The 13,951-nt window shown below is 44.1% G+C and overlaps 1 protein-coding gene across 2 annotated transcripts in view; it reads left to right on the top strand.

Moving 5' to 3' along the window:
* The window catches only part of CDC42BPB (CDC42 binding protein kinase beta), a 188,209-nt gene that overhangs the window by 60,637 nt on the left and 113,621 nt on the right, over nt 1-13,951 (top strand). For both annotated transcript variants that reach the window (XM_077463713.1, XM_077463712.1), the window contains exons 3-5: nt 2,004-2,087; nt 3,870-3,965; nt 7,448-7,596. In XM_077463713.1, coding sequence (XP_077319839.1) covers nt 2,004-2,087; nt 3,870-3,965; nt 7,448-7,596 — 329 coding nt within the window. The remainder of the gene's footprint in view (nt 1-2,003; nt 2,088-3,869; nt 3,966-7,447; nt 7,597-13,951) is intronic.

The following is a 13,951-nucleotide window of genomic DNA, read 5'->3' as shown; positions in this document are numbered from 1 at the left end:
TTTATTTTTTTTATTTTTTTATTCATTAAACTGTATTTTTGGGTGGCCCTCCACTTTAACGATTATTCATGCAGCTCTACTATTTAGCAATTCAGCTAGTGTAAATACCTGAAATCTCTCAGGTTTTGTTGGCATATGCCATGTAAGGTCTTGCTCACACGGGCGATATAGTCATATAGCATTAACCAGCCATTTATTGCCAACGTCTCAACACCAGGTGCTGCACACAGGCAGCCCATTGAAGTCTATTAGGACAGAGTGGCTGCATGGACCCGGTCTTGGTCCTAATGTGACAGGTGTGAGTGCCCACTGTCTGTGTTCAGGGCCGTTCAACCGCACCACCTGTGGCTATGTCCATTCAGCCTCTGCATCCTGATAGACTTTAGTGTGCTGCCTGCACATAGCACCTAGAAATTGAGCATGCACACGCCATACAGACATTATTGTCCATGTGAGGAAGACTTAAAGCTCTTAAAAGAGGAAGAGAGCTGACGTTGGGTTGCCATAAGCCACATAAAGCTTTTACAGGAGTCACAATACTAAGGTTGGGTGTTGCCAATATGCTATTTACTATCTATCCTAAACACTGGCAGGAGGTGGGGCAGTGACAGCCTTTAGAACTGAGTTTCGTACTCCTTTTACAAAAGGCGAGTGAGAAATGTAAAATATGCTATTGAAAGGTCACTTTTGTCTTGCATATTTCCTTGAAAAAATAAATACGTTTTTTGCATCTCAGAGGCTGTCCTGGCTTCAACACGGATGTGGTCATCATAGGCAATGAACGAGTTCAGAAGTGTCTGAGCTGGTTGGATATCCCATTTCCAAAAGTCCAAAGACATTTCAGGACTTGTTCACACCTTAACTGTTGAACTGCATGCTAATGGACACCAGCGCACATGCATGGTATGAACAGGGCCCTGGACCATTGTGCACATCCATCCTTGTTGACAACATTTTGGGGAAGGACCTTTCTGCATGACTGTCTCTCCCCTGTACAAAACCAGCTCCACAAAGACATGGTTTGATGAGTCTGGTGTGGAGGAACTTGAGTGGACTGCAAGGTGTGTTGGCTTTGACCCTACTGAACACCTTTGGGATGAGTTGTAAAGCTGATTGTGTGTCAGGTCTTCTCATCCACCATCAATACCTGATCTTATCCATACAGTTTTGGCTGAATGGACACTAATTCCCCCAGACACTCTGAAATCTCATGGAAAGCCTTCCCAGAAATGTGGAGATTATTACAGACACAAGATGTGGAGGGGTATGGAAAAGAATGCCAAAAAAACCATGTAACTAAGATGATGGGCCATATAGTTTACCTCCTCTGACTGCCGTAGTCATACAATTCTGGCAGAATGGCACAGCCATCAACCCATCCCAAATGCCAGGGTGCTAGGTGTAATCCTGGACTTGGAACTCTTTCTTCTGCCCCACATCCAATCACTTTCCAAAGTATATGCCATACCTGTCAGGTGCCCATGAAGCTGAAAATCACTGATGTATACGCTACTCTCATCTCTACTAGCTTCCAGGTTGCCATGCTTAGTAGCTGGCCTGCTGCATTCAGATCACAGATCGGCTGTTCAGCATGGAAGTCATTCCGAGAATGGCTTTTTTCTCAATAAATGCAAAGGGTTCTCTGTACTAGATGGAGAGCATGACATCACCACCCTGCCTCTCCATCGTGTCCAATCATAGAATGCTTTGCATCCATTACAGCATTTTTTCATCTGCGATTTCCAGAGGCATCGGCCAGGTATGGTATATACATGGTTGCATCGATCCAAGCTGGACCAACGTAACTGTGTATAAAATATCAATACCTGGAATCCTTCTTTAATTTGTGGATGTGTATAGGTTTGTGGAGAATAAGGAGATTGTTTAGGGGGGGGTTTTTTTTTTGATACCCTGTATGAAAGTGAATGTTAAGCCAGAATCTGATTTTACTATTCTATTAATCTATATGTGATATATCATCACATTTTCTTTCTTTTTTGTAGGTTGCTGTAGTTCGAATGAAAAGCACAGAGCGTATATACGCCATGAAAATCCTAAACAAATGGGAGATGCTCAAGAGAGCAGAAGTAAGTCTGCCTTCATATCTAGGGGGGTCTTTAAAAGAAAGCAGCGAGCTGATGTGATGAAGCAGAACGTGACATATCCCCGGGGCATGTACAATGTCATGTACATCATTGCATTGTCTGTTGTGCTTCTGATGTTGGGTGACTGATGGAGCTGTTGTATTGCTGGGCCTCCATGGACCAGAACCGCAGGGGTTAATGTCTGGGAAGCACAGGCCACCATTCTTGAACATGTTCGTCGATGTATGTAAAGATTTTTTTTAGCATGTTAGAAAAGCTCTGCTATGGTTGATTTTGGAATGGTCTGTTCACAGTAGGTTAGATCTATCTTAAAGCAGAGCTCCACCCAAAGGGGGAAGCTCCGCTGCTGCATTTGGCACCTTTTGGGGGGGGGGGGGATCGGGTACCTGTTTTTTCCAGAGCGGTCCCCCATAAGTTTGCCTCCTCTCCCCCTGCTCCTTTTACCACCACCGGACCATTCAGAAAGCACAGTGTGCTTCTCGCTGTGAAGCTGCAAGGCTTTACTGCCATTTTTCCTTAGACTGGAAACTGGCAGCACCTGAGATCCAATTTAAAAATCGGCTGGGGTGCCAAAATCTTGGGATCCCTGGACAGGTAAGTGTCCTGATATTAAAGTTCAACAGCTACAGTATGTGTATGTGGGGCCGGAGCTCTGCTTTAAAATGCACTGAATCAAATTGAGTCGCAACATATCCCTGTGCCCATCCAGAACTGCTACCCCTATTCGCTGCGATTGACTGCTCTACCTATGGTTATGCTGTTGGCGTTTGCAGACTAATCCAATTTTTTATTCAACCCTCGTGCCCGACCTATTGTAATATGATCGCTGAGTTGGAGCCCTATTATCCTGGGAGGACGTCATATGATGTCTTCCCAGGATCGCGCCCCACGGGCTGCGTGCCAGCGCAATCTGTCTGATCACTGTACCGGCCTGCTGCCATGTGGCCAATTACTGCATGTCATATGACAATTGTACACAATGAAGGACTTTGATTCATGGCTTTCTTTGTGTACTATTATGATGAGCTCTGTGATTGGTCAAAGTGATCACATATAGTTACATAGGTGAGGTCGAAAAAAGGTCCAAGTCCAACCTATATGTGCAATTATATGTCAGTATTACATTGTATATCCCTGTATGTTGCGGTCGTTCAGGTGCCTATCTAATAGTTTCTTGAAACTATTGATGCTCCCCGCTGAGACCACAGCCTGTGGAAGGGAATTCCACATCCTTGAACCCTCGGCAATCACAGCCTATCTGTACCATTTGATTAGATGAGGCCATTTATAGGTAATCACAATAGTAAACACTAAATGAATCGTTTTTATTCAGAAAAAATGGTTGCTTATAACTGTAAAATTCACAATTTATAAGTAATCGCAGTGTGTTAAAAAATAAAATTAAAAAATCTTGGTTGCCTCCCCAGAGTAGTACAGTGTTACTATAGTGTGCAAATTCGGCTTTAATTGGTATGGGTGCATTTTTTTTTCCCTGCAAAAGTTGGCATTGGCCTTTTAAGCATTTTGGCTTCTTTAGGGGTCATGCCAGTGTTGGAATTACAGGGAATTAAGCAACAGTGTTTCTAATTTTTTTTTTTTCATTTGCTCGCTCCATTGTGAACTGCCTGTAATACCAGAACATCTGAAATTTGTATTTTAAGAAAAGATTGCGACATGTATGGCCAGCTCTATTAATACCATGTTCAGTTTCTGGTGGTTGCCTGATAGTGTCAGGATTTAATCTGATTAATTTATACTCCACAGACCGCCTGTTTCCGGGAAGAGAGGAATGTGCTGGTGAATGGAGATTGTCAGTGGATCACTACATTACACTACGCCTTTCAGGATGAAAACTATTTGGTAAATATTTGTTATCTGGTTGGATTTATATTTTTTAGTCTTGCACGTGCAGGACCAGAATGTCATAATGTGTGCCTGGCGCTAATTGGTGGAATTCAAAACTGTAGCTTGTCCCTTTACACCAGGGGTCTCCAAACTGTGGCCCGAGGGCCAGATGTGGCCCTTTGCTAGCCTTTATCTGGCCCTTGGGGCACTATTCCTCCCACTGACACCATCGGGCACTGTTTCTTCCACTCATACCAATGATGGGATACCATTCCTCTTACTAATAGAGGCACTACTACTACTCCTACTGAGTGGCCACCAACCTTGAGGCCATATTTATTCTTACTGATGCTGGGCCCAGGACATTTTCTGCCCCCGCTGGCCACAATCCGGCCCTCTTAAAAGTCTGAAGGTCAATAAACTGGCCCTTGGTTTGAAAAGTTTGGAGACCCCTGCTTTACACCGTCGCCTCCTTTAGTTACATAAAGTTAGTCTGGTTGAAAAAAGTTCAACCAGTGGCATCCCGGCGGCCACCTGTTGTTCCTTAATATTGCATGGTCGAGTGGTACTCCTTTCACTTGATGAATCTAGTAGCAGTGGGCAAAATCAAAGCACAGACTCCTCAATGCCCACAGCCACATTTTTAGTTGGTCGCATGTGTTCACCAAGTGTGAAGGCATTTTTACAAACCCCCATTTATTGCCGTCTTGCAGGTTGGGCACTCCTCTTTTATCCCTTTCCTTCCTAGTTTGACTTTCCCTAGCCCACCATCACATCCATTGGATTTCAGTTCTTTCAATCATTGAGACTCAGCATTACGTGTGGGTGTTACTTCAGGGTGGGCTGCATGAAAATATAGCCTGCCTATGAACGCCCACCCCTCCACTGAAATTGACATCTACCCATCACAAAGCTATGTACAGACACGCCGCTGACCTTTCCCACCAGCCACGATTTACCTGCATTCAATGTAGTATGCGTTTTTTGGCCGTGTCCTACCCAATTTTTGAACACACTCTCAGCAGAGGAGGGGCTTTGAGGGAAATGGTCGGGGGCTCGTTAAGAGATGTAATGGAAATAGCCAACCAATGTCTGAACATTGGAGGTGAGAGGAAGACTTTCATCAGTTATGAAGTTTGAAGAGAGCCTATAGACTTAAGTTAGGTAGGCTGTTTTACCCCCCCCCCCCCCCCCCCCAGTGTATGCAGAGCACTTGGCAGGGATCACAACTCAAAATGGTTTAAAAATTGCTGCGCTGTCCTAAAAATTATGTGAAAAAAAAATCTGTGATTACAGTGAAAATTAAGTATTGAAAAGCAGATGCGACTTCCTGCGAGGATACACACACACACAGCAATCAACAACTTCCAATATCAAGTTGTGCTATATTTTCCATAAAAGTGAATCTGTGCAATGAATTAATCTTATGCAACCCTTATGAAGTGAAAATCCATGAATAAAAATTGATCAATCAGCACACAATAAACAGTCCATTCTATTGATAGTAGGTCTCCAATGTGAAATCATTACACAATACACCCAAGAATAGTGATGAGAAAAGATGTGCCACCTCTACACACACTGCCGCTTACTGACTCCTGTTGCTCTCCTATTACAGGAGATCACATTCACTTTTGGCTTAATACCCAGCCCGGGCCTTTAAGTATGCAGCAAAGGTCACAGCCTCTTCCCAGATATTTACCATTCACAGGTACACATTGCCATTTAATCCCCATGAGAAAATAAAAAGCTTCCATCGCAAAAAATCTTTGGGTGACTTTAAGTATAAAAAGTATTGCACTTACATTTAAACAAATTCATGCAGTAAAACTCAGAGGGGGGCGGCTCTTGATTGCAGCCCGTTTGGGGACTTGCGGTGACATCAGCACGTTGCTCCTCCATACGTGTTTTGTCACAATTGACGTCATCCTGGGGCTTGTCAATAGTGATGAAACGCGTAGAGGGGAGCGACGTGCTAACGTCGCCATGTTCGCGCAAGTCGCAGAGCAACGGGCTGCAATCGAGAGCCGGGCAAATTTTTACTGCATGAATTGGTTTAAATGTAAATGCCATACTTTTTATACCTAATAAAGTCATGCAAAGATTTTATGCTAGGAAAGCTTTTTTCTCATGGGGATTATCTGGAAACGTGTACCTGTGAATGGTAAACATCTGGGAAGGCGCTGTGACCTTTTGTCGCATCCTTAAAGGCCCAGGCTGGGTATTAAGCCAGAAGCAAATGTGATCTCCTGTAATAGATCGGTAAGCGGCAGTGTGTGTGGAGGTGGAAGGCACATCTTTTCTCATCATTCTCAATATTCCTATGTGTATTGTGTGCTGATTTCACGTTGGAGATCTACTATCAATTGCATGAACTGTTTATAGTGTGCTGATCCATTTTTATTCATGATTTTCACTTCATAAGAGTGGAATAAGATTAATCCTTTGCACAGATTCACTTTTATTGAAAGTATAGCGCGACTTGATATTGGAAGTCAGGGATCAGAACTACCTGTCAAATACCCAAAAAACACTGTGATACAAATAAGCCTCCAATTCACATTTGTGAAAAAGAGTAGAATGAATAGGGCGCTTCTGCCAAGGATCTTCTGACAAACTGTTACTCTGAGTCCTCGTGGGGAAGATGTTACAGTATATAATTGAGTATTTACTCTGCACATAGAGACTGCAAGCTGCTTCCAGTAGCCATACATAAGCCCAGCCTTACGTGGATTCAGTAATCATTGTGTTCTGTTGGCTGGGAAGGCTTTTTGTGCCCCCCCCCCTGCGGGAGAACATAATAGTGCTACTGATGACTATGTTGATGGGGGGAATCAAGTGATTTCCCTCGGTGGAAGGAAATAGTCGTCATGTGGCGATTGTGCAGTTAAAGCGGGAGTCCGCCGGGAGTTCCGCCGTTTTTTTTTTTTTTTTTAAAAGCCAGCAGCTACAAATACTGCAGCTGCTGACTTTTAAAATAAGGACACTTACCTATCCAGCGCGCCCGCGATGTCGACACTCTCGATCGTCTCTCGGGTGCTGCCACCGCCATCTTGGGTGTGGGAATCAGGAAGTGGAGCCTTTCGGCTTCATTTCCCGGTTCCCTACTGCGCATGCGCGAGTCGCGCTGCGCAATAAGGATGGACCCGCTGCCTCTGGGATCTGTGTGTTTCCCAGCAGGCAGCGGGGGGACTTTCGGAAAGGGGTGTAATCTACACCCCTTTCCGCAGAGAGCTATCCCGGAAGTGGGCGCAGATACCTGTACTGTACAGGTACCTGCACCCCCCTCCCCCCTGAAAGGTGCCAATTGTGGCGCCGGAGGAGGGGAGGATTCCAATGAGCGGAAGGTCCACTTTAGGGTGGACCTCCGCTTTACTAAAGTTTTTTTGATCATGTTTATAGCAACCCAACAAATGCAACCCTGTTCTTGGAACCCAATATTGATAAAGTGGTGTGAGTGCTAATAAGTATTTTCCCCTTCTTTGTTTGACTTGCAGTATCTAGTCATGGATTACTATGTCGGTGGGGACCTTCTAACACTGCTTAGCAAGTTTGAAGACCGGTTACCGGAAGACATGGCCAGATTTTACCTTGCAGAGATGGTGCTGGCCATACATTCCATTCATCAGCTACACTACGTACACAGGTAATACAATCCCACAATGCTGGGTAACCTAAACGGCTTGATCTTGAGCACTGCTCATGTAGAGACATACGGTCATCACCTGTGCTCATGATTCTATGCCCATGCATCTGCCGAGTAAATGTCATGCTAGGAGAAATGGTGGAGGCAATGTCACCTACTTGCATTTTACATCATCCTGCATCCTCCTGATGTGTGTGCATTTCTTGGAGGATAAGGCAGCAGAAAATGTTGATTAGTAGAGGCAGGCGTTGTGCGTTTTATTTTATTTTTTCTGTGTTTCTATTGAGCTATGCAAAAAAATAAATAAAGTGTAATAGTGTTTTATATATATTTTATATAATATACTGATTGGTTTGAGCCAAAGTTATAGTGTCTACAAAATAGGGGAAAGATTTAGGAACTTTTTGTTTATCTTTTTATTGTTTTTACTAGTAATGGTGTCAATCAATGACTTATAGCGGGATTGCAATATTGCAGTGTACAGTCGGGACACTGACACTTTTTAGGGACCAGCTACCCTAATACAGTGATCAGTGCTAAAAATATGCACTGTCACTGTACTAATGACACTGACTGGGAAGGAGTGAACAGCGGTGATCAAAGGGCAAAATGTGTGCCTGACCCGTGCTTAAGTACTGTGTGTGTGTGTGTGTGTGTGTGTGTGTGTGTGTGTGTGTGTGTGTGTGTGTGTGTGTGGGGGGGGGGGGGGGGGGGGGTGCGCTTGTATTAGGAGAAGGCATGCCTTCCCTACTGGAGTCTGCCATTCTGCATGAGTACCGAAGCATCGGCATGTGCTGGTGGACATCAAGTCCCCCATACCCACAGATCATCTCCCCATGTGTCTAATCACAGCGGGAGCGAACCGCTCGGCCCAGACCCGGAAGTGCGGGATTGCGTACTAGACACGTGATCCTGTGCAGCAGAGCCGCCTTGCTACCGTGTGTGTGTGTATGTATATGTGTATATATATATATATATATATACCGGTATGTGTATAGGACACTTACGCTCATAAGTTTACATACTCTGGCAGAATTTATGATTTCTTGCCCATTTTTCAGAGAATATGAATATGATAACACAAAAACTTTTCTTTCACTCATGGTTAGTGTTTGGCTGAAGCCATTTATTATCAATCAACTGTTTTTACTCTTTTTAAATCATAATGACAACAAACTACCCAAATGACCCTGATCAAAAGTTTACATACCCTGGTGATTTTGGACTGGTAACAGGCACACAAGTTGACACAAAGGGGTTTGAATGGTTATTAAAGGTAACCATCCTCACCTGTGATCTGTTTGCTTGTAATTAGTGCAATACGCCAAACAGCACAGAGACAAGCCTCAAACCTTCTGGTACAAAGTCACTTGGAGTGATGAGACCAAAATTGAGATTTTTGGCCACAACCATAAACGCTACATATGGAGAGGAGTCAACAAGGCCTATAATGATAGGTTCACCATTCCTACTGTGAAACACGGAGGTGGATGGCTGATGATTTGGGGATTTGTGAACTACAAAGTCACAGGAAATTTGGTCAAAGTTGTTGGCAAGATGAATGCAGTATATTATCAAAAAATACTGGAGGAATATTTGCATTCATCAGCCAGGAAGCTGCACATGGGATGTACTTGGACATTCCAACATACCGATCCAAAACACAAGGCCAGGTCATTGGCTACAGCAGAATAAAGTGAAGGTTCTGGAGTGGCCATCTCAGTCTCCTGACCTCAATATCATTGAGCCACTCCAGGGAGATCTCAAACGTGCCGTTCATGCAAGACAGACCAAGAATTTACAGGAACTGGAGGCTTTTGGGCAAGAGGAATGGGCAGCTTTACCATCTTAGAAGATAAAGAGCCTCATCCACAAATACCACAAAAGACTTCAAGCTGTCATTGATGTTAAAGGGGGCAATATACGGTATTAAGAACTGTGGTATGTAAACACTTGATCGTGGTCAGTTAGGTAGTTTCTGTTGCCAATATGATTTAGAAAGCGTAAAGACAGTTGATTGATAATAAATGACTTCAGCCAAATGCTAACCATGAGTGAAAGAAAAGTATTTGTGTTATCATTCATATTCTCTAAAAAAAAAATGGCCAAGAAATCATAAATTCTGGCATGGTATGTAAACTTATGAGCACAACTGTACATATACGGTCAGAAAGTGTTTAAATTATATTTATGGTCAAATGTAAATTTACATATTTGCACATTGTATTTCAATTGCGTTATTTCTTTCCTATTCCGAACAATGACGTTTGTAAACTTATTTTGTGAAGATCCCCACACATTTACTTCCTTGAATTCTGTGACACGTAGTTACTATGTCCTTTAAGCAGCCACTGCTGTGTCAGACATTTCACAGAGCCTGCCCTCTGTACTACGGAGGTGATGAGAGCAGTTTCAGAAGGCAGCATCAGTACAGGAATCCCTGCTTGCTGGTAGCAAGATACCATGGGATATGTAGTCCTTAGAAATTAAGCGCAAACACCATTGGAGAAGCTGCAAAGCATGCAGGGAAGCCAGGAAGTTGTGGAAAGAACTGGCCAGTAGACAGGCAGCACTCAACATGAAAGGAGACTTTTTTTTTTGTTTTCTATTAAACTTTTATTGGATTGTCAAAAATAACTATTGTTATTACATTGTCGTTCTAGAATAAAAGTGTGTGTTGTGAACTCCTTTAGGTAAAAATATACAGAGTACAAGTTTACTTTGAGAAGAATAAGAAATGTTCCAATGGGGCAATGCTGAGGTCTGCATAGTGAGATTTTATGCCTTAAAATAATGATCACAGTGATCTGCAAATGTTCCATGTAGATTGGGTGCCGAGCCTGGCTCTGTGCATTTGCTCCGCCATTCCCTTTTTCTACCACAATGTGCGCTGTCACAATAACTACGCCCACACGTCTGCTTACTTTGGAAAATCAGCCTGTAGACCCATTCAGTCAATATTTGCTTTAGCTGCCTGTTTTTTTTTATTTTGCAATGCCAGAAGCAGCAGAGACAGCCAAACTTCTTCAATGAGAGGGCAGCATTCCTTCATCTGCATTAACACTTTCACTACATTCCCTGGTGCGTTTGATTCTTCACTGCATTATTCCCCTGGAGCGATTGATTCTTCACTGCATTATTCCCCTGGAGCGTTTTGATTCTTCACTACGTTCCCCTGGAGCGTTCCATTCTTCACTGCGTTCCCCTGGAGCGTTCCATTCTTCACTACGTTCCCCTGGAGCGTTCCATTCTTCACTACGTTCCCCTGGAGCGTTCCATTCTTCACTACGTTCCCCTGGAGCGTTCCATTCTTCACTACGTTCCCCTGGAGCGTTCCATTCTTCACTGCGTTCCCCTGGAGCGTTCCATTCTTCACTGCGTTCCCCTGGAGCGTTCCATTCTTCACTACGTTCCCCTGGAGCGTTCCATTCTTCACTACGTTCCCCTGGAGCGTTCCATTCTTCACTACGTTCCCCTGGAGCGTTCCATTCTTCACTGCGTTCCCCTGGAGCGTTCCATTCTTCACTGCGTTCCCCTGGAGCGTTCCATTCTTCACTACGTTCCCCTGGAGCGGTCCATTCTTCACTCTTCAAGCATGTGCTTGTTTAATGTGGATGAGCAATACAGAGATGGATGTGAGTGTGTGGTTTTGGCAGTTTCTTATTTGATCTCTAGTATTCACAGTAAACTGTTATGGAAGCACCCGGTAATGTGGCAAAAAAAATAAAATAAAAGGATGTAAAACAAAGTGTACAGTTTACAGCATTTAAAGAGAAAATAAAATTGAGCCAAAAACTTTTGTTTCCCTTAAAAAAATTAACCCGTGCTTTGCCCATGTCGATGCACAAGGCCACAACAAGGTTCCTTTTATTGCGCCTCCCCCACCCTTCTCCAAACCAGATAAACATACATCTTTCTTTTAAAAGGATTTTCACCCTTGGAAGAAAGTCTCAAATACTGTAGCTGCTGACTTTTAAAGAAGTACAGCTAAAGCTTGTTTGGGTGTATGTCTATTGATCACAGTACTGCAGATGGTTCTGCACTCCTGTGACACGTTTTTCAGCAGACTGCAGCCTGCTGTCTGCTGACGTCGCTAAGCCGTTCCAGGCTCAGGCAAGATTGCGATATGCCTGGATTGGCACCCAGCTCAGCCCAGCCTTTCAGTGAGCTGCTGAGGGCCTGAGCCAGCCGCCCACAGCCCATATCTCTCGTGAGCGAGGAGGGAGCAGAGCAGACAGCGGTGACTGAGTCTCTGTTAGGGAAGCCCTTAGAACCAAACAATTGGTGGTGTTTGATTGCTCGGTTCTCAGTCTTAGGGCCGGCAGGGGGGCGACGCTGCATCCACCTAGACAAGTATGATTCGTCAAAAAAAAAAAAAAACCATTGCCAATCTTCTCTTTTAATAAAAGGGCACTTACCTGTCCAGGGATCCAGCACGGTCCTGAGCCAGGCCAGTTCTTCACCAGTCTTTGGGATCCCGGAGTTTCATCAGATTAGGTGACCTGCCAGAATGTGTAAGCCCCTGTACACACGGTCGGAGATTTCGACAACCAAATCCGTCGGATTTTGCCCGTCGGATTTTGTCCGTCGGATCTTGTCCGAAACTGTTGCATACACACGGTCGGACTAAGTTGTCGAAAAATCCGATCTTTCAGAACGTGATGACGTAATTTCTTTACGATGGGACTACATTCAGGCTAGTAGCCAATAGCTTTTGATCTGAGCATGCGTGGCACTTGATCCGATCAAAATTCTCTACACATGATCGGAGTATGTCCGATCGAACCAGTTGGTCGGGAAATATTTCCAACAAGTTGGAATTTTGGGTCCGACGGAAACATTCCGATGCATACCACACACAGTCGGATTATCCGACAACACAGTCCAATAGGACATATTCCGACGGATTCTCCGATCATGTGTACAAGGCTTAACAGGTGGTGACGTTTAGACGCAGCTATCTTGCTATATCCTGCACTCGTCCACAGTACACTCAGATACTCGGAAGGGTACAAGCGGACATCTTATTACACCCACTGGAGTTTTGCATTTTACACTTATTTTTAACAGTAAACAGTTTATATAGTGAAATATAGTACTACATCTGACTGTTTAGATGTTGAATTTTAAAAGCAGTGGCAAGCCCACTGATCCCACAGGTCTATTAGAACACCGCTGCTTTTAAAATATCAACATCTAAACGGTCACACAGAGTTCTAAGTACTGTATTCCGCTATATAAACTCAGTTTACTGTTAAAGTGCAAAAATCTGTTGGGTATAACAAGATGTCCACTCGCCCCCTTCTCACTATATACTGTGGACGAGTGCGGGGTGTAGCAAGATAGCGGCGGCGGAACGTCACTTCCATTACACATTCTGACGGGTCACCTAATCTGACAAAGCCCCGACATCTTTAGTGTGGGAAGCCGGCTATGATACCATGTGACTTCACAGCAGGCTTCCTGTTGCACACGAGCCACGCTGCACTTTGTGAATGTTCCTGTAGGCTTCTGGGCCTGTGAGGTGTCCCAGAAGGCTGATGGCAAATGAAGGGACTGCGAACTGCCACCTGGATTGTTTAGGCGATCTGAGCTGACGTGGAAGTGGGGACCTGTCCAAAGGGGGGAGGCGGCAAAATGGAATTTCCCCCTTTTGAATGACGTCTGGGTTTTAGTTCCCCACTGCTCTGTTCAGCCACCAGGAAGGAGACGAATCCTGTGTAAGTTTTAGGTCTCTCCAATTACCGCTTGCACAAGCCTTGGACTTTTCCCGCCCCACGTGACAGCGTTGGTCCAGTCATCGTACAGCACTGTCAAACAATTGTCCATTCTTTGAAAGTATTATCTGCTTTCCAAGTGGTTGAATGAAGCAGCGGGATATCAAAGAAACAGTTATGTGCAGCTGAAGAAGGGGCCAGTAAAGCAGACCTTTTGCTGTAAGTTCCAACTTAGTAACCTGTTTGTAAGGCAATAGTAGGAAGGAAGTTGCTGCTGAATTCCATTTTTTTTTTTCGTTGTTGGTCCACATATGCGATGGAAAAAAACTGGTCAAACTTTTCTTTAATCTTTTCCCAGCACTTAGCAATAACAAATACTCTGCAATATACTGAAGCTGGACATAGGCGGATTGAAATTCGACCCATTCAGCAGGAAACTGACAAATTTTGGTAAATCTATGGGCAGGTTGGCTTTACTGAAGTCGATCTATATAATAATGGTCCCCTGCCAGCCTCGTGCATGGCGATGCCTCACATGTGTAGTGCAAACACTCTTTACATATGTGTGCTTGACATATGTATGCGTGCACAACTGCGCATGAACACACGGGCGTTTAAAAACATTGTCCCTTTAAAAA

Source organism: Lithobates pipiens, unplaced genomic scaffold (assembly GCF_037356315.1).
Source record: "Lithobates pipiens isolate NorthernLeopardFrog02 unplaced genomic scaffold, aLitPip1_a1.2 Scaffold_30, whole genome shotgun sequence".
Classification (NCBI taxonomy): domain Eukaryota; kingdom Metazoa; phylum Chordata; class Amphibia; order Anura; family Ranidae; genus Lithobates; species Lithobates pipiens.
This window is presented reverse-complemented; position numbering and strand designations above follow the sequence as displayed.